The 18,682-nt window shown below is 41.7% G+C and overlaps 1 protein-coding gene across 1 annotated transcript in view; it reads right to left on the reverse strand.

The window, feature by feature from the left end:
• chd6 (chromodomain helicase DNA binding protein 6) overlaps window positions 1-18,682 on the reverse strand; it is a 79,909-nt gene that overhangs the window by 28,210 nt on the left and 33,017 nt on the right. Inside the window, exons 3-13 of the mRNA XM_070903460.1 lie at window positions 14,301-14,937; window positions 12,732-12,855; window positions 8,103-8,256; window positions 7,577-7,726; window positions 7,059-7,124; window positions 6,813-6,874; window positions 4,731-4,848; window positions 3,935-4,021; window positions 3,647-3,784; window positions 1,877-1,998; window positions 283-526 (exon numbers count right to left, since the gene is read on the reverse strand). Coding sequence (XP_070759561.1) covers window positions 283-526; window positions 1,877-1,998; window positions 3,647-3,784; window positions 3,935-4,021; window positions 4,731-4,848; window positions 6,813-6,874; window positions 7,059-7,124; window positions 7,577-7,726; window positions 8,103-8,256; window positions 12,732-12,855; window positions 14,301-14,937 — 1,902 coding nt within the window. The remainder of the gene's footprint in view (window positions 1-282; window positions 527-1,876; window positions 1,999-3,646; window positions 3,785-3,934; window positions 4,022-4,730; window positions 4,849-6,812; window positions 6,875-7,058; window positions 7,125-7,576; window positions 7,727-8,102; window positions 8,257-12,731; window positions 12,856-14,300; window positions 14,938-18,682) is intronic.

Here is an 18,682-nt window from a genome sequence, read left to right on the forward strand (position 1 = left end):
CACACACACACACACACACACACACACACACACACACACACTCACAGAACACGTGTTACATCACAGATTCACTACAGAGTAACCGGATATGTGGGGAATATTTCCTTTAAAGAAGTCAGCAGCAGCTGAATGTCCCTTCATGTGGTATGTGGTTCTCACCCAGATGAACACACACCTTCTACCTTCGCTCTTTTTATAAAATCGTCACCCAGCTGACTCCTTCGATGACAGGCCATGCCTAATACGCACAGACTGATAATAATTCATACAGTCAAACGTTACCTGTGGGTCTCTGTAAAACATCTCGTACTGCAGGATCATCTGCCGGCTGATCTGCGAGCCGTGATACACGATGACGTTCATGTGCGTCCACGTGCGAAACTCCCTCTCCCAGTTGGTGATGGTGGACAGGGGGGCGATGATGAGGAAGGGGCCGCGGATCCCCATGCTGAAGATCTCGTACAGAAAGGTGATGGACTGGATGGTTTTTCCCAAACCCATCTCATCTGCCAGTATGCAGTTTTTTCTAGAAAGAAAAACAGCGACAGTGTGAGAGAGCAGGAGGGGGCAGAGGGAGCCTGACGTTCTGCCATGATCCCAAAATACAAGCAATACATCCACTCATGCTAATTACTACTACAGCTAAACTAATTAGTCCAGTACTGTTTGTGTAAACATACTTGTCTTGTCTCGTAACATATGGGTGATATATCTATATGAACTCTGCATCTTTCTCTGCACAAATGAGTAGCAGAAGTTTCAAGAAAAGCAGTTGTTCCTTATTAAAATGTGAATTTATGGACATATCTGAACAGAAAACAGTAAAGTGGAATTCTGACATTTTAAAATGGCTTTCTGCAGATATCCTACAGGGATTTTTTTTTTGTATTTTGTTATTGGTCTGTGTTTTTTGTATGTTAATGGTTTGTTTGCTCCTCGCTTAATATAACATGTTGATGGAACAGAAAAGATAAAAGGGTGCAGCTTCGACAGGTTGACTGGTTGTACGTAGTTTTTGTGCTCTGTAATTGTTGCTCCTGTCTATACCGGCCTCACAGAGATCGTTTTCATTGTAAGTGATAAAATACTGTGTTATTTCTGTGTATCGACAAAATGCACAGACCTCAAGTCTGTGCAAAAATACATTCCAATAGTTTATGTGAAGCTATATTAAGGCTTCATCACTCAGAATTAGACAAATCAAGCCAGTATTTTCCAAAGTTCCAATCTTTTTCGTACCAGCTTGGCTCAATGTCCGTTGAGACGAAGAGGGAACTGACTTTGGAAGATACACACTTGATTTGACAAACTCAAGACAGGTGAAGCTTCATATTTGCTTCAGCTGAACTTTAAAATGCATCACACAGAACAGGGGCTGTGGATTTTGTCACCTGCTTTCCTAAAGGATCTCTTTGTAGTCAGTTTGGACAAGGCGGACAATTAGAGCAACCCAGGAACTCTTTCAACGAACATATGGGCGTTAAAGGTTCACAAAAACAGAATGTGAGCCTACCCTTGAAAAGACTTCATAATCTGCCTGGAGAGAAGGAGTCCGACTCGTACTTTCTCAGCTTTTACAGGTGTTAGACGGAGGGCTGACTTTAGTCTCGGGTAGTTAGGATTTATGGAATGAAATAGACTTTATAGAATGAAGTCAGTGAAGGTCCTCGCAGCTGTTACAGGTATGTGTGTTTAATGTCATTCTGAATACTTGAGATATTTCTGGGTCAAGTTCTGAGTCATCTCTATTCGTCTCCCTTCAACCTCAGACAGATTTAACACATTTAACACCTATTTTTATTTCTTACACTGCCTCAACCAATTTAATTACTTTGACTGGTTCCAGTGTGTGTGTGTGTGTGTGTGCAGTATTCACCTGTTGTACCAGTTGAACAGTAACCAGTTCATTCCCTCCAACTGGTATTCTCTGAGTTGGTTTCCATTCCGGTAATCTCTGGAGCGCTCCAACTTCTGCCATTTGTCTGGAGGAGGACGCTCCTGCAAAATGAACACACACACACACACATTGTTCTTTCTCTTCTGCAGTACTATTTTTCCAAGTGGTTTCACAACTTACCGTTTCACTTTCAGTAATGATAACCAAACAAAATGGAAATGCAAACGTTTGCTGCCATCTGTCAGGTTTAAGTTGGATTATTTAAAAAACTATGAACACTAACTGACGATTAGAAATGATGTGAGAGGGTTCCTTTTTCTGGATGGAATCAGCCACACTAAATAGATTTTATCCAACAAAAGAACTGGGAGAATATCACATATTAAAACTATTTGATTCCCCCTGATACATCAGAAAGGAGGTGAATGAGCTGTCCCAATTTTCAAAGGTAAGAGAAGACTCCGTCTCTGTTTTTGGAGGTTGAATGGACAAATAATAAAGTAAGTAGTTGTTGCTTCCAGGGTGTAATAAGTGATAATACTAGTTTTGAAATGAATAATGACTAAAGAGCAAGAATAATTTGCTCAGGTCTCACTGCTGCGTCTACCAGGAGTGGAGAGAGACTCTAGAAAATTGCTGCTATTTAAGCAGCAATTTTGCATTCAACATCCAGCAAAGTAAATGTACTGTTAGACAGGTCAGGAGACTCATGACTGGCACAAAATACATCTCTCCGTTCTGCTCACATTAAACGGCCTCTCCTTTGTTGTCTGGGCTTCATAATGATGGCCAGAGTCACAGAACAGAGGATGTCGTGGATACATGGATTTGATTGTGAGGGTTTTAAAATCTCAATGTCACCTCCAAAAGCAAACACAAACCCAGACCTGATGGTGCAGAAGTCCAGCTTGAGAGGAAAGAAAGCCTCACAGCACCGATTGCGTTTGCACTCATTAGCACCGAAAAAGAAAACAAGGCCAAGGTGGTGAATTTAAGGGAGAGAGGTTGAAGAGATGTGGGCTGAAAAAGGTCTGTTCTGCAGGGAGGGTTGGAGATGAAAGATTAAGATTTCTTTTTACATCTGCCCACCAACTCAAAATGCAAATGTTTTTGCTCACTATTTATCTAAGATGGTCTAGTTCCAGGCATCTGAATCACCACCCACATCTCCATCTTTTCAGCAATTCAATCGGTCTGGTGATGTGCTCTTTGACAGCGGCTTCCCCGGCTGGAAAAGCAACAGAGCCAATCAGAGCTTTTAGGTGGTATTAAGAATAAAGAAGTCATCTGCCTGCACTGGAGCCAGAAAAATTAAGTCCACTTACAGAAATAAGAAGTCATACATCAGCATATTTACATGGCAAATGTAATGTTAACTGCTCCAAGCTAATGTTACTGCAGCTTCTCCCCCTGCTAACAATACTTTGCCACTTTATAGATGAAGATAGAAAGATAGATATTTTCTTTCATTCACTCTTTACAGTTAAGTGTGTAGGTGTATAATAATCACAACTTTATTTATATAGTATTTTAAAAAAAAGAGTTAAAATGTGCCACAAAAGTTCTACACGTTTCTCAGCTTATAAAGATCTGAAAGTTGCCATTCTCTCCCTGAAACTGAACTTGTATTGATGCTCTGATTTTTTCGCAGAATTTAACTGAATATTTCTCCTCGACGTCAAAACATTGCATCAAATTGCAGTTTTTCTCTTCTCACTTTTACTCGTCTTCTGTTATGTTTCCACTCACCATGTGTCTGAGGTCTGCTGGCAGTTTCTGGATCTCCTCAAACTCTTTGATCTTCTCTGGGTCCAAGTCCTCCTGCAGCTCCCACGTCGCCTCCTCGTACGAGAGACTGCACCACTTCACAAGGTAATGGGTCACCTCCTACAACAACATACAGAAACAACATGGTGTGTAAGTGTGTGTGTGTGTCACAGGACTAAGAGTGTACCCCCACACTGAGGACCTTCAGTAATAACTGCTTTCAAACCAAACACTGCTATGAGAGTGTGTCTGTGTTTATGTGTTACCCACCTCTCCAGTCTCAGTGTCTGTGGTAACAGCCACCTCCAGCACTCTGTCCACCTCTACGTAGTCTGGGTTAAATAAGTCCTCATCGGGCTGGACAAGGGAGAAGGAGAGAGAGAGAGAGAGAGACACATAACAATAAGCAAAAAGCTGTATAATTACCACAAAAACAACCCACGTTGGTTATTTCTTATCTATCTAACAGTTTCTCCATATTGTAATTCTACCACTGCTATTTCTTTCTATTGTACCGCTGTCTGTCCACCTTGAAACAAAGGACGCCCCCTCTGTGGTTTGTAAAGACAACAATTGACTTGACATTTGTCAACATCAGAGCCACATCCTCCATGAGCTCAGCTGAGAGAATAGCGCTACTTTCCTGCCGTCGCTTACCTCTCAACATTTGTTCTGAAAAGCTTTGATAGAGGCCAATAATGAAGTCTGACCAGGTCCGCTACAATGAAGTTGAAATTATGCATTTAAGGCCAAATTATGCTTCTATGTCAAGGTGTTGCCTTGGTTACAGCATGCTGCAGTTAACCTCTTGACCTTTATAGCACTTCCAACGCCGGACGAACGTGTTGTGAATTATCAGGCAGTGTGGGCCATTCATTACACACCTGAAGTAATCCCGTTTACATTTTCCTAATCACTTTGCGACGGGCAAAATGGCTTTGGTAATGGCTTTGCTAGATTATAAAATACAAATTTGCCCGGCATGACTCAAAAGGAGAAGATTAGCCTTCAATCCAAACAGTAGACACGGACAATAAACAGCAGACGATGGTGGATTGGCGGTTACCTCGGTGAACAGGTGTTTCATCTGGGCCTGTTTGGTCCTGAAGCGTTTAATCTTCTGGTGGATTCTGGGATCTTTCTCCAGCTCTTCCAGAGTGGCCCACTTGCAATGTAGGTAGGAACTAAAATAACACATAACAAAAGAATCAATGCAGCTTTCATTTTGTTAAGCATATGTATTTTGTTTGTATATTATAAAAATCAATACAATTGTTCACCACAAGAATAAATACCCATCAAAAAAATCAAAACCAATCACACCACGACTCTCTCCACAATCAACCCAATATAAAGCCCCGTGCACAAGGAGAACTGTCAACAAAGGGACGTAAACAAATCAGTCCTGTAGCTCTCGCATCAAACACAGAAGAGCACCACACTAGTCTTTTTTTTTAGTCCTGTCAGAGTTCAACTTGCATTGTTCTCACCTTGGCCAACAAACCAGATTAATAAGCTCCAAACAAGCTTGTTGTCAACGTGCACAAAATATCCTGAGGCCATTATTCCGCCAAGGTGCTGCATAGCTGAATAATCAGGTCATGAAAGTGAATTAAAATAAGATCATAAGAAAAGTAACTGTCTCAAAGCCTGTAATAGTATTTGGTGGATCAAAATACAATCGTACGAAAACGTAAAGAGCCGATGACACAAAGCAAAACAAATGAATGTGATCCTTGTGACGGGCCAGACAAGACATTCGACATCAATATTGTTTTTAAGCAGGAGCCCTGATGGTGTGTGATTTTTATCTTCATGCACCATACACCACTGAAGCTGACAGGAAGTCTCACTCTGTGATACATGCACTGACAAAGAATTCCCTAATCATTAGTCCACGGAAAAGAAAGCAGAGCAAATGTTGTTACTATGGCTACAGTTTGACATACATGATTCAATCCATAAACCAGGATCAATGAATGGACAGACAGACATGTCACTGCAGTGCTCAGTGTATAGTATGTGCACCATGCAGTTACTAAACTGCTATAATAATAATAATAATACTAAATGTATAATAATGATTTTTACACTACAAATATTATACTTGGGGCACTTAATAATTTGTGGATACATTATTCTAAATAAAGTCATGGAGAAGTAAAGCCTTCACATCCATTCAGTTTGATTGAACTGAAGCAAACTCTCTATGTTTTATTCATCACCCCTGAGAATAAATTACGATCATAATAATGACGGCATATCTATGTAGGACCTTTCTTAAAGATACAAAGTGCTGGAACAAACAGGAGGGTCTCCAGAGACCCCCAGACTGGCTGGAAGAACGGAGCCACGGAGGGATGATGAAAAACTCTCTGCTCTCCCTCAACAGCTACTGCTGAGAGGCGCTTTACCGACTCTGGAGAAAAGAGCAACGCGAAAACACAGCCCATGTGTGCAAAGCCAACTTCCCCGGGAGAAATCAATGTCATAAAAACTATCAACTAAGCAGCTCTAACAAGACACTCCTGAAAAGGTTTTCATCAATCATGAGGGTTTTAACACCCAGGATTCACCAGGGCTGATTTTTAGGACGTTTCTTTGATCCTCACCTAAAGAAGCAGCTCCGCCTTTGTCTAAATATATGTCATCATCTAATAGTTGTTGAGATATTTCAGTCTGGACCAAAGTGGTGGACCGACAGACATCGCCATTGCCACCCCTCGAGCCGAGGCGACAGCATGGCTAAAACCGATACTGGTCTTTAGGATCGGCTCAGGAAATCCATAGCTGACACATTCTCTGCCTGCCTCATGTGCGGTGAGTAATTGGGGAGGATAAAACACCACTGGACCGGTTCACCTGGTCTGAGCAGGTGGGCAGTAAATGGCAACAGAAAATGCAATTACAAGCAATGAGCTGACATCAGGATAGCAGTGCACCACTGGTTTGGACCCTCCCTCCACACGTGCCTCTTGGCCCCCAATTAGCACAATATAGGCAAGAAAAAGTCCTCCCTGTTCACATTCTGCCAACACAAAGCTGCACTTGACACAATGTGCCTGGACAAATATAGATCCTTTAGGCTGTCCGCTAAATATTCAGCACATAAAATGCCAGCATATGTAAATGATAAAGAGAGACTCACAAATTTCTGTACTTGACATAAAACTCCTCCGTCTCCTCCGCTTGGTCCTCTGATGATGAAGTCTGTGGAGAGAGAGAAAAGGAGAGATTAAATGAAGGAGAAATAAATATATGGAGAGCCGCAGGAGAGTAGATTTCAGAGTGAGGGGAAATACAACATAATACATTTATAATCCGCAAAAAACATTTCATTCATTCATGAAATTTTAGTGTGTGTGTGTGTGTGTATGAGTTCTTTCTTCTTCACCTCTTTCTTCCCTGTTCTGACAGACAGAATTTTCTCAATGATGTTGGCCTCGTCCTCAGGTGGCTCCTGAGGGAGAGAAAGACAGAAACGATTAGCAGCCTACAAGGATGAACGGCAGTTCACAGAGTTTGTGTTCACACAGCAGCAATGTAATAAAGCCTTCACAGAACGCAAAGTGTGTATCACACAAAAATCTTGCCTATAATTATTGGATCATTTATTCACACTGAGAGGTAATAGGTTGTCCACCATGTTCATATCAATGAGGCAACACAATCCAACAGCAGCGTGAACTACAGCCTCCAAACTGACCGTAAAACTGAATGAAAACCAACAAAAACTGAACATTATAACCTTCACGAAGTACCTGGATATTATCGTTGCAGTATTATATTACTTGTGCATTTTAAAAACGACGATACGTGGCACGAGAAACTGAAATAAAGAGAAAAAAGGAAGAGAGAAGAAAAGAAAGAAACAAAACAGCAACAAAGAGAGGTAGTCGTGTCCTTCCTTACCTCAGCCTGCCATGCCAGAGCCGTGGCGTTGAGCGCTGAGATGCGACCGGCTCCAAGGACTGCGATAGTCTCTCCATCATCATCTACCACCTTAAAGTCCAAATCCTCGTTATACTTCCTCCTCTTGACCTGACGTCCTGAACGCCGCTTCTAAAGACAGATGGATAGAGAGAAAAAAGAGAGAGAGGAAGGTGAGATAAGAAAGGTCAATTCAGAAGTGGAGAAATGGAGATAATATTACAATGAGATATTGGGGTGAATTGCTGCTTTCTGTCGCAAAGAGGATGTTGCTACTTGTCACATGTGACATGTTAGAAGTGATCTGTCCCGTGACATTTCATGTTTCTGGCGACGGTCTACTTTGTTCACAACAGTTCTCATGTAAAACTCTAACAAAAGCTGTAATGATTTGCCAGAGTTAAAATATCACCTTTAACAACTCGTCTAAATTATGATTTCAAATTACACCAGTCATTCCATGAGCCCCGCCGTGTCCAGGGTCCATCCAGTCTTTCTGTCCACTCACCGCGTTATCCAGGGGGTCTTGGCTGTCCTCTCCACCCATGTTGAGGGCTGACATTGAGGTAGTGTCGTCACTCTCCGCCCCCTCCTGGACAGCCGGCTCCTGGTTTCTCCTCTTTCCCTTCTTCTTCTTCTCCACCGGCGCTGCGCCAGGATTTCTGGGAGGAGAGGAATTCTGATGAGTAATTAGCAGCTCTAGTAGCCTGCGGCAGCGTTTTCTCACAAAGCCAGAGGCTGGAAACTCGACGCTCCCTGAGGGTTTGTAGAGGGCCAGTTGAGACAGTCATATCTTGTACAAATAATTCATCCTCTCTTTGTTCAATCTCTCTGAGTACTATTATTTCCTGATCACCAAGGCAAAGGACAACCACTGGCCGATCACTGAGACCAACCAGCTGGTGAAATCCTGGCCACAGGATTGGGGCACACTTTGGACCAGAAGGCCGCCAGTTTGAATCCCCAGACTGGTTGTGAAAATCAGAGCAGGGAGCTGAATGAAAAAAGCAGGGTGCCTCTCAGCTTAACTGCTCTATGGATTTGCTGATCTAATAACTAATTTGCATTCTTGTGGCAAAATCTGATTATTTTCTTAAAGACAATGATGTGGCAGTTAGAGCGTCTTCAGCTTCGGTTATGTGAAACAAGGGAGCAACGTATCATTTTGGGAGGCATTGGATGGAATCATTCAGGGATTTTATTTGATTTCTAGAAAGTGGACGTGATATAGTGAGCATGGCGTCTCTCGAAAACAAGAGGGATATCTCCATTCAATTGTAGAGAGCTGATGAAGAGGTGGAGGAGGAGGAGGAGGAGGAGGAGGAGGAGGGAGAAGAGAAAAGTTTCCAGCCACTTAAACCTCAACAGCGCATTTCTGAAAATGTGAAAAGGGTTTTGCCAGCTGACATCGAAACACACACCTCTAACCTAGGATATCATCCACTAGCTACTCAGACCCATGAACTAATGAAGTACGATGGGGGAGGGGTTAGCTGCTCACCCCAAATCACAATTGATAAAAACAATAAATAAAGATTTATGCGCTCGTGGGCAAGACAAGTTGGAAATATTTCAACATTTCACAGAAAGAGAAAGGTGCTGTCCGCTGGATGGAAATCACTGTGAAAGTGTGACCCAAATGCACAAGCATCTACACCACCTTCTACACCACCTTCTACACCACCTTCTACACCACCTTCTACACAGGAGATCCACATACCTTATGACTCGCTGAACATGCATTCGACCCATTCATGAGACCGCCGTCACCGAGAGACAACTGTAGCTCCACTCACCTTACTGCTAAGCCACAGTATTACGTATACAATAACACTTAAAATGAGTAGTAGTGTTCTCATTTGCAACTGCCCACAACTAGTTAGCTCATGCTCACTCACTGCTGGATCTGCACCAACATGTACAGTGACCAATATGGTGAACATTTTTCCAAAAGCTTTTAGAAAAGGACAACACATTAATGGTCCCATCTGGACTCCATCATGCATTTACTGTATCCTGCCAAAGACTGCAGACCACTTTTGTTCTTGATGCTGATATACATTCCTAATGTCTCGCATATTACCATAAAGCCATTCGCTTTAACTTGCAAAATACAGACGCGCAATTATTTAGATTTTTTTTCCTCGCAGATATTTGTGGATATTGCGTGAAGTAAATATACTAAATATCTACTAAAATATCAGGTACGGAACTGAAAATAATAGAAATTTTGTCACTAGTGCTTCTGAATTACTTAATGCATGCAGTTACTGCAGCGCAAATGAAACAATGAGAGCCGTCAGGCCACAGAGAATTCAATCTGAATGTCTCGTTTGGGGCTAATAATATTAATTTGAGAGCAAATTACAAACTCATGGGGACATTTATTTTTCTCCGTGACACCTGTCGGGCTTTGTAGTACAGTCGATGCGGCTACATCTTTAAGTTGCTATTTATCAGACTGTCAAAATTTAAAAATGATGGGAAATTGACACCAGGAACTCACTAATTAACTGTGGCTGATTACTTAGTTTCCTCTACCACTGACCTTCGGGTGTAACCATCGACCCCTTAGAAGTCATATTGTTCTTTTAAAGAATGAAGCAGGCGTGTGAGCGACTTGTGAATTTAGGACTGCACAGGCGACTGCGGTCAGAGGGGCAAAAAGAGATGAATCTCCTGCCCCAGTTAATCTCTCTCGCACTAAAACTCTGCCAAAGTGAGCAGCGAGAAAGGACAAAGCAACAGATTAAGATGGAATTAAAACTGCACCACATGAGGACTTTCTAATCTTCTTGTGACTGGTGTTATCCTGACAAAACATGACCTGATACCAGAGCCTGACCTAGAAATGACCTCGAGTCAATGAAGTTCACAAGTCCTCCTCCTCCTCCTGACATCCAAGGCTCTTTTCTCCTCATTTTTATCCATTTTCCTCCTCTCCTTCTGTCTCATCTGTGCTCTTTCCTTTCATATCATTACCTCTGTTGCTTTTCATCTTTTCTCATCCTCTCTTAACCCATCTCTCTCTCTCTCCCCCTCTCTTCGTTCTCTTTCACAGCAGCGACTGTTATCTCGCTTCTCTCCATTACCTTCATCCCTTTTGATTCTTGTCGGGGCTGCTTCTCTCCCTCTAACACTCATTGCCAACTTTTCTCTCTCCGTCTCTCTCTTGCCTTTCTGAACTTCACATCAGTGACTCATGTCTTCTCTCTTCCACCATTTATTCGCGCTTTATTTCTAACGTCTTTCCCTTTCTCCACTTCCCATTCTTTCAATCATGAAACTCTACTTACAGTTTATCTCTCTACTTACATCAGAGAATATTGACTTTCTTTCTTTCTTTCTTTCATATCAGTCTCCTTCCTCTCTTCCACAATATGGTTTCATACCCCTTTGTCAACTTTGTTTCTTTGTGAATTCAGACTCTCAGCCACAACACAACTGGTATCCTGCCCTGACACATCTATCGCTCTAGAATTTATTTATTTATGGAGTTCAGGAAGTCAGGATGTCCGTTTGTATCAGAGTTGTCAGAGAGATAGTTTACTTCTTTGTGTGCGTGTTGTCGCTTAATGCAAAAGAAATACCAATTCTATTTTGGAGAACAGCAACAACCCAGAGACACACACAGATATACAGTACTGTGTAAAAGTTTTAGGCAGGTGTGAAAAAATGCTGTAAACTAAGAATGCTTTCAAAAATATAAATAATAATTGGGGTTTTTTTAATCAGTTTACAAAATGCAAAGTGAGCGAACGAAAGAAAAATCTAAATCAAATCAATATTTGGTGTTACTGCCCTTTGCCTTCAAACCAGCATCAATTCTTATAGGTATACTTGCACAAAGTCAGGGGTTTTGTAGGATTATAGTCAGGTGTATGATCAACCAATTGTACCAAACAGGTGCTAATGATCATCGATTTCACATGTAGGTTGAAACACAGTCATTAACTGAAACAGAAACAGCTGTGTAGGAGGCTTAAAACTGGGTGAGGAACAGCCAAACTCTGCTACCGAGGTGAGGCTGTGGAAGACACATCAAAAATTAACTATTATCTGTTGATATTATGGATCTCGATTGGTTCAGAAACACCAGCAGACGTGCTGTGACTGCTTTGAGTTTAGGCATGAGATTATATTTTAAAAGTTATGTTGAGGTATGAGCCTTGAGATGGTTACCTTTTGGTGTGTAGTTGAAAATGATCACAGACAGGATTGCAACTAATGATTATTATCGGATTAATGTGCAGATCATTTTTTCAGTGAAATGTTTGGTCTACAACAAAATGTCGGAAAATAGTGATGTATCCATTCAGCTTGTTTTATTCGATCAAATGTCCAAAAACCCAAAGATGTTCAGTTCACTATCACACAGGTCAAAAAAGCCTCACATTTAAGAAGCTACAACCAGGGAATTTGCATTTTTAACGATTAATAGTCAATCAACAAATCAATTAATTGTTGCAGCTCTAGTTACAGGTTACATAAACGCTTGCCGTGGTTAAGGTTAGACTAATAATTTGAGTGCAATCCTGAACACAGAGACCACTGTGATTAGAAAAGTGTGTCATAAATGTGTCCGGATCAGATATATACAGCATGTTTATAGATTAGCTCTTTCTTAGCTTATTAGCTTTAATGAGTGAATAGGATGCAGAAGAAAGCCTTTTTCAGCTTTATTCCTCTCTGTTTCCAGTGTAGCCCTCGTCTATTTGTTTGTTTATCCATCCCATGCAACATCCAATTTCCAAAAATCGGGGAGCCATTTCATTCTTGCACATTTCCAAAATGACTAAATCCAAGCTTCACTCCAGCAGGCCATCTTGTTGAGGAGGTATCCATGCTGCCCTGGGTCTGAATAAAACTCTTCTTCCTATCTTTTCTAACTCCGCCATAAAGGAAAAAAAAAAAAACCAACTAAATATAGCCTTTAAGTGAAATACTTGTTACGGAGTTGCCCAGAGAAGAACTGCATAATTTGTTGGGGATGACAGGTTTACTGCCGCTTTGCTCTTTCTTGCTTGCCTCATTCCATCAGTCTCCAGCACAGCCTCTTTCCTCTTTCACTTACTTTCTTCTAAATTCTTTCCCATTGTGCGCCCTCATTATAAATCTGCAGTCAGAACGTCTTTACCTGGGTTTGCGGCCCCTCTGTTTTGGCGCTGAGGGGGCTGGGGTCTTGCTGTTGGCCTGGCCATGGTTCTTGCCGTGGGCCTGCCCTGGGGCCTTAGTGTGGAGACCTGGGGTAGGAGGAGGTGCTGTTAGAGGGTAGGGGAGTGAAAAACATGACAGGACATGAACATGAGGGAGTCAAAGCAAGATCCTCTTCGGGGCTTCATGACACTTACAACATGACTTTAGCCACTTTTGAGCTGGAGCTGATTTTTCCTGTAATTTTGTCGTTATAGTGACGGATGCTGACGTCTCTAGGGTGCAAAACCTCCCTGCAGACACCTGGGCTTGATTCCCAGCAGAGGGGCCCCCGGCTCGGTTGTGCAATCTAACAAACAATTTTGTTAACAATTTTCAGATGGGAGGCCAGTGATGAACGTCCTCTGGGGACCTTTCGACATTGGGGAGAAAAAAGTAAAATTCCACACCAGTGTGCTGTAAAAGACATTGTTTTTGATGTGGATTTCTGATGTGTTTACTGGCCTAACTGGAACATACTGGAGAGCTGTATGCAGGCACACAGGAAAGAAGTGGCTCTATTCTCTACTGAGAAGCATTTCAAGAGATTATCTTGAAAAAGTGAAAATATGGGAAAATGTCAGTTACTATGCAAATCTGATCATTCTCTCTTGTTGTATGAAAGGACACTTTGACCATGTCCTTTGCTCACTTATCAGCACTTCATTGAAGCTTTTAATTGATGTAATAATACATATAATTCATGTATTTCATTATTCTACGTGTTTTAATGACATTCCACATCATCACGGTTCATGACGAGGAGTGGCATCTTCAGACATGAATTAAAATCAATTTTTTGATTCACAAGAAATCTGGTTTTCAGCTTTGAATTAATATTATTGCAACCACCCACTAATGTGTGCACACACATACACACACACACACACACACACAAGCATGCATACTCAGCCTTAATCAAATACAAATATCACATTATAATAAGATAATAATTTATCCCAACATGTCTGATCATGATTGTGGGGACATTTAAGGACATCTGTGCCTTCCAATTAGTACTGAAATGATGCAGCATCAATGCTTGTTGTGAGACTACAACACAAAGGAAGACGCAAACACACTACACACACACACACACATCAGATGCACAACCAAAAGACACACAAATAATGAAAAATGGCCATCACAATATCCCACACCAACAGTCAAAGACCTAAAGATATGCAATTTACAAGGTTATAAAACAGAGAAAAGTACATTTGAGAATAGTGAACATTTGTGTTTTAGTGCTTCATAAATGGCGTAAAAAATTAATCCACTCTGAAAACTGTTTTCAACTAATCAATTGATCAGTTAATTGTTTCAACACAACCTGAAACTGAAACAGAACTCTGTGTTTAAATGAATATGATAACGTCCTCCCACACAACTGCCCCGCAGCCTCCACTCCAACACACAACCACTTAAAAACCATCACCAACACCCACCACAAAGACGACCCACACACACACACACACTGTAAAAACACACTCCAGCCACTGTAACTGCGTACCTTGATTCGTGGGTACAGGAGGTAGGACTTTGACCTTCGGTTTCCTTCCTCTTTTGCCAGGCACCTTAACAGGCACCTGCGCTGGACCGGGGGCCACTGCGGCGCCTGCCGTCTTCCCCCCTGCCACATTCTTCAGCTCTGTCCTGCTCACTTTCCGGCCCTCCTTCCCCTTGGTCCTGCGCTCCTTTCTCTCCTTGCCTTCCTTGGGCTCCTTGCTCTTCCTCAGTGTGACCACCATCGCCTCCTTCTCCTCCTTTCGTTTCTTTGGTTTGCTGCTTTCCCTGTCCCCCCCCTCCCCTCCTCCTTTCTCCCGTTCCCTCTTGTCCTTTTTCTTTCGTTTCTTCTTCACCCTGCCTCCTCCTCCTCCATCATCCTCCTCGCTCAGGGACGAAGGAGGTCGCGGGGCTCCTCCGGAGTGCTTAGCGGCAGGGGCCCCGGCCGCCACGCAGTGATTGGACGTCGCCGTGCTGCCCACGGGAGTGAGGAGGCGGAGCTGGTCCTTGGGGCCCACGACCAGGTGTCCCCGTGGGATTGTGGGAACTGTGGTTTGTGCGTTGCTGTTTTGGTCCGAGGCAGAGGAGGAGGCTGCTGCAGCGGAGGCCGGAGGTGGCGTGTGCTTCAGGAGACCAGTGAACATCTGAAAAAGAAACGTGTGACATAAATCAAGTTCATCATTATCATAACGTTCTCATTTTCATTCACTAATTAATTATAGCTCAAGATACTTTACCAATTTTTTCCTAATTGTTGTTAAGCTACTGTCAATGAACATTTCCTGCTTTCACATTAAGAGCTTTCCAGCAGCTAAAAGGGAATAACCCCTTTCCTTCCTGGCAGCCTTTTAATGTGAAACATCTGTGTTGAGTTTCTCTGAGAGTGATTTAACACTGATGGATTAATTAATGAATGAAAACATAATTTCTGTTAAAGAGAGACACTCAGAGCAACAGAGTGGCGAGTGTGACATGACTCTGTTGTTGGACTAATGGAATTATTGCTGTGGAAATGCATATTATGCGAGTCATAATACCAGTAATTCCACCCCCACTCAATGTTATTTATTAGGCCTTGATTAGCAACCAGCTTTCATTTGTTTGTACTGCCCATTATTGCTTTAATTTGAAAATTCACTATTAATACAGAATTACTATTATCATTTCTATTCAATATTTTCATATTAACAATGGATCCAATGACTATGAGTAATATGAAAAGAGTCGCTCATAGTGACAAACCCACAGAGAATCATCAGCTGACTCTGCAGCAGGCAGCTGCGTTCAAAAAGACGCTCTAAAAACCGACTGTACGCTTCTTGACCAGCACCAAGCGGCAGACAGACAAGTTTAGCAATTAGCTGGAGACAAGATAATTGGACTAATGGACATTCGATACGTGGCCAGACACACGACTGCGCTTGCTAATGTTGCTTCATGTGTGCTGGATAACATATTTGCCATATTAACGTCATAAGATGATAATGTGTGAACAGCTTGTTAGGTCCAATAGTATAATACTATAATAAATAATACTATTTGGTTGCAGCATCCTACAAATTCAAAATTGCTAAAATGCAAATTCTAATGCAGTTTTAGCATACCATGAATAAAATATTTATTTAAACTGATAGTATCATCAGACCCAAGAACTGTGGGGAAATCCCATTATATCATCATCTGGATGAACAAAAACAAAAGGCAAGATAAAGTTAGAAGATAAAAGTTGTTGAGAAGGATTAAGAGGAAGAGAGAGAGGAATTAAAAGGGGAGAAAAAGAGTGAGAGAAAGAAGGATGGAGGGTGAGAAAGAGGTTATTGTTGAGACATGGGCTCTTAATTATCTTTTTTTTTTTGCCTAATTGAGGATTTCATGAGTCATACACAGCAAACAGCGAAACATGGTGACAAAAAAAAAAAATCCCACGTGTTCATCATTCTGGGCACGTGCTGTTTGATGTGTGAATCATGCTGTGACTAAAAACTTAATATACACCATATTCTTCCACCAAGCCCAGGACGGTACAGCTTTTTGGTTCATACCCTAAACAGCTGAACCATGACGACAATGATGAAAGTTCATGGAGGGCAGGACGGCAGGTTGGAGGACAGGTTGAAGGAGGTCTGTGGCTGATGATTCAACATCTCCTCTACTCACAGTGCAGCGAGTGTCAGCGTGAGACAGCAGAAGGAGTGGTGTCCTGCGTCAGTGCTGCTTCACATATGACTGCGCTGAAAGTGTTTCACATGAATCCGGTAAAGGACAGCCCCCCAGCAGACAGTAGTATAGTAAAGAGTTAAGAATAGATATTACAGCCTCTGCTCAGTACACTGTTGTTCTTTTATCCATTGCCAAAAAAAAAAAACATGAAACCTGAAACTCATCACTTCCTGTACACCAGAGAAATTTTCCCAGAAAAAGCTCAACGCTTGGGCAGTAATGAACACAAACTCATCTGTTCAGACTGCCCATAAAAATGTATCTCTATGTCTTATTGCTTCTCAATGGAGCACTTGAAGCAGTTCAGCATATTTGATGAAGTTGATATATTTGCATGACACTCCACATGGTTGAAATGTTCTTATTGTAAGTCGCTCTGGATAAAAGCGTCAGCTAAATGAATGTAATGTAATGTAATGTAATGAAGGCCAACTGTGGCTAAACGTTGAGACTGTCAAATGTGTCATACTGTTCTGAGGCCAGTTTTTACACATCAGAATTAACCACAATATGACTGCAACATGTCATACTGCACTACAGCTAAGCACCACTCTTCACATGCACAACAGATACTACAACATGAAAACAGAAAATAACAACAGATAACTACACATGATGTGTGCTCTTACTCTATACGCGTCACAACCTCATACTGAAGAATGTTTTGTTCGTTCTGGCCTCCCATTGTGCAGGAAACCCCACTAGCACTACACTGCTTCTGTTTGCTTAAATACAAGAGAGATGTTCCTTCTATTTGAGATGCTTAAATCTACTTTGGATTATCCATAATTTCCTCACCAACCCACAAAGACATCATGGTAGGCCGAGACGCTGAGAAGTCTGTGACATCACTGTTTCCACCTCCTCATCCTGAAGCGTTGAACCACAGTATCCAACCTCCATTCCCCTGAACTCCTCCAAAGTGTTTCAGCGGCACAGCGTTCTTCCACTCTGCCTAACAGATGCAAAAGTTGTATAGACGCTAAAACGCTCGCTCTACTGCTGCTTTCCTGTTACATCATCTCCATGAGGAAAGTCCTGCCGCAGTACTGTAGATGTGAGATGGAGGATTTCCACCACGACTACATCTGTCACACTAATGGAGGATACATGCAGGCTAAGGGAACTTCAGTTTTTTACACCAGGTTGTCAGCTCAAAGACATTAGGTGGGAAGCAGAGCTTAAGTACTAGATATTATAGGCTAGATATTATAATTAGTCTGCATAAATACTTGCAGCCATAAATATTCATGACAAGCAGGTGGACCTCGAGGTCAGCGTAGCATGTGGGCAAATAGTATTATCCATTTAAATCAAAAATGCAGAGATGCTTCAATATCCATTGGTGACTTCATGTCACGTACAGCAAGATTGCAATTCCACGGAGGTTAAATGCAGCTTGTAATTAATTCTGTAGTTTTTGAACCATTGCAACCACTGATCTACTGGCTACATCATCATGAAGCCAGTTTTCATCACTTCCTCTTTTTGTTACAGCCACTGAAATGTGTACCACAGAAACAGCTTTTTCGATACGCGACTTAAGACTCAGATCCAAAGCCCCTTGCTGAGGCCCGGCTGAGACCCAATGTTAAAACGTACACGTTGCACCTGACAAACTGAACTGTTTGTATTACAGTCGAACATAATACAACGTGTGGATGACTGAACAATGCAACTTACACAAAAAAGTTATGCAGCCCCTTCAGCAACGTTGTATTTACAATATTAATAATTTACAAAACATCACAATACTATGTTGTATCGATTGTTTCCCCCACCCCTAAATGACAACACTGTAAAATGAAACTTAAATATTATTACAAATATCATTTTTATTATCATAGTTACAGCGGTGATTGATCAGTAAGAATTACAGGATAAAATATTTTGCATCGTCTTGTCTTGTCTTAAATGCTGCATCAGTTTCCCAAAATGCACCAGGATGAACGCTACACGGTGTTGCCATTAAGAAAGCAATTATTCCTGGTTTTGATTTGCTGCTGCTACTCTTATGTCATCTATGACTTATTATTATTCTGTTTTTCACTTTACATGAAGTTCGAGTCCATTGTTTAATTTAGCTGTGGTTTTATTTGGCATCTAGATTTCATGGCAGCAGGAGATTTGTGGTGAGATGTCCACATCCCTGGGTACTGTTTACTGTTT

This window comes from Enoplosus armatus, chromosome 3 (genome assembly GCF_043641665.1).
Source record: "Enoplosus armatus isolate fEnoArm2 chromosome 3, fEnoArm2.hap1, whole genome shotgun sequence".
Taxonomy (NCBI): Eukaryota; Metazoa; Chordata; class Actinopteri; order Centrarchiformes; family Enoplosidae; genus Enoplosus; species Enoplosus armatus.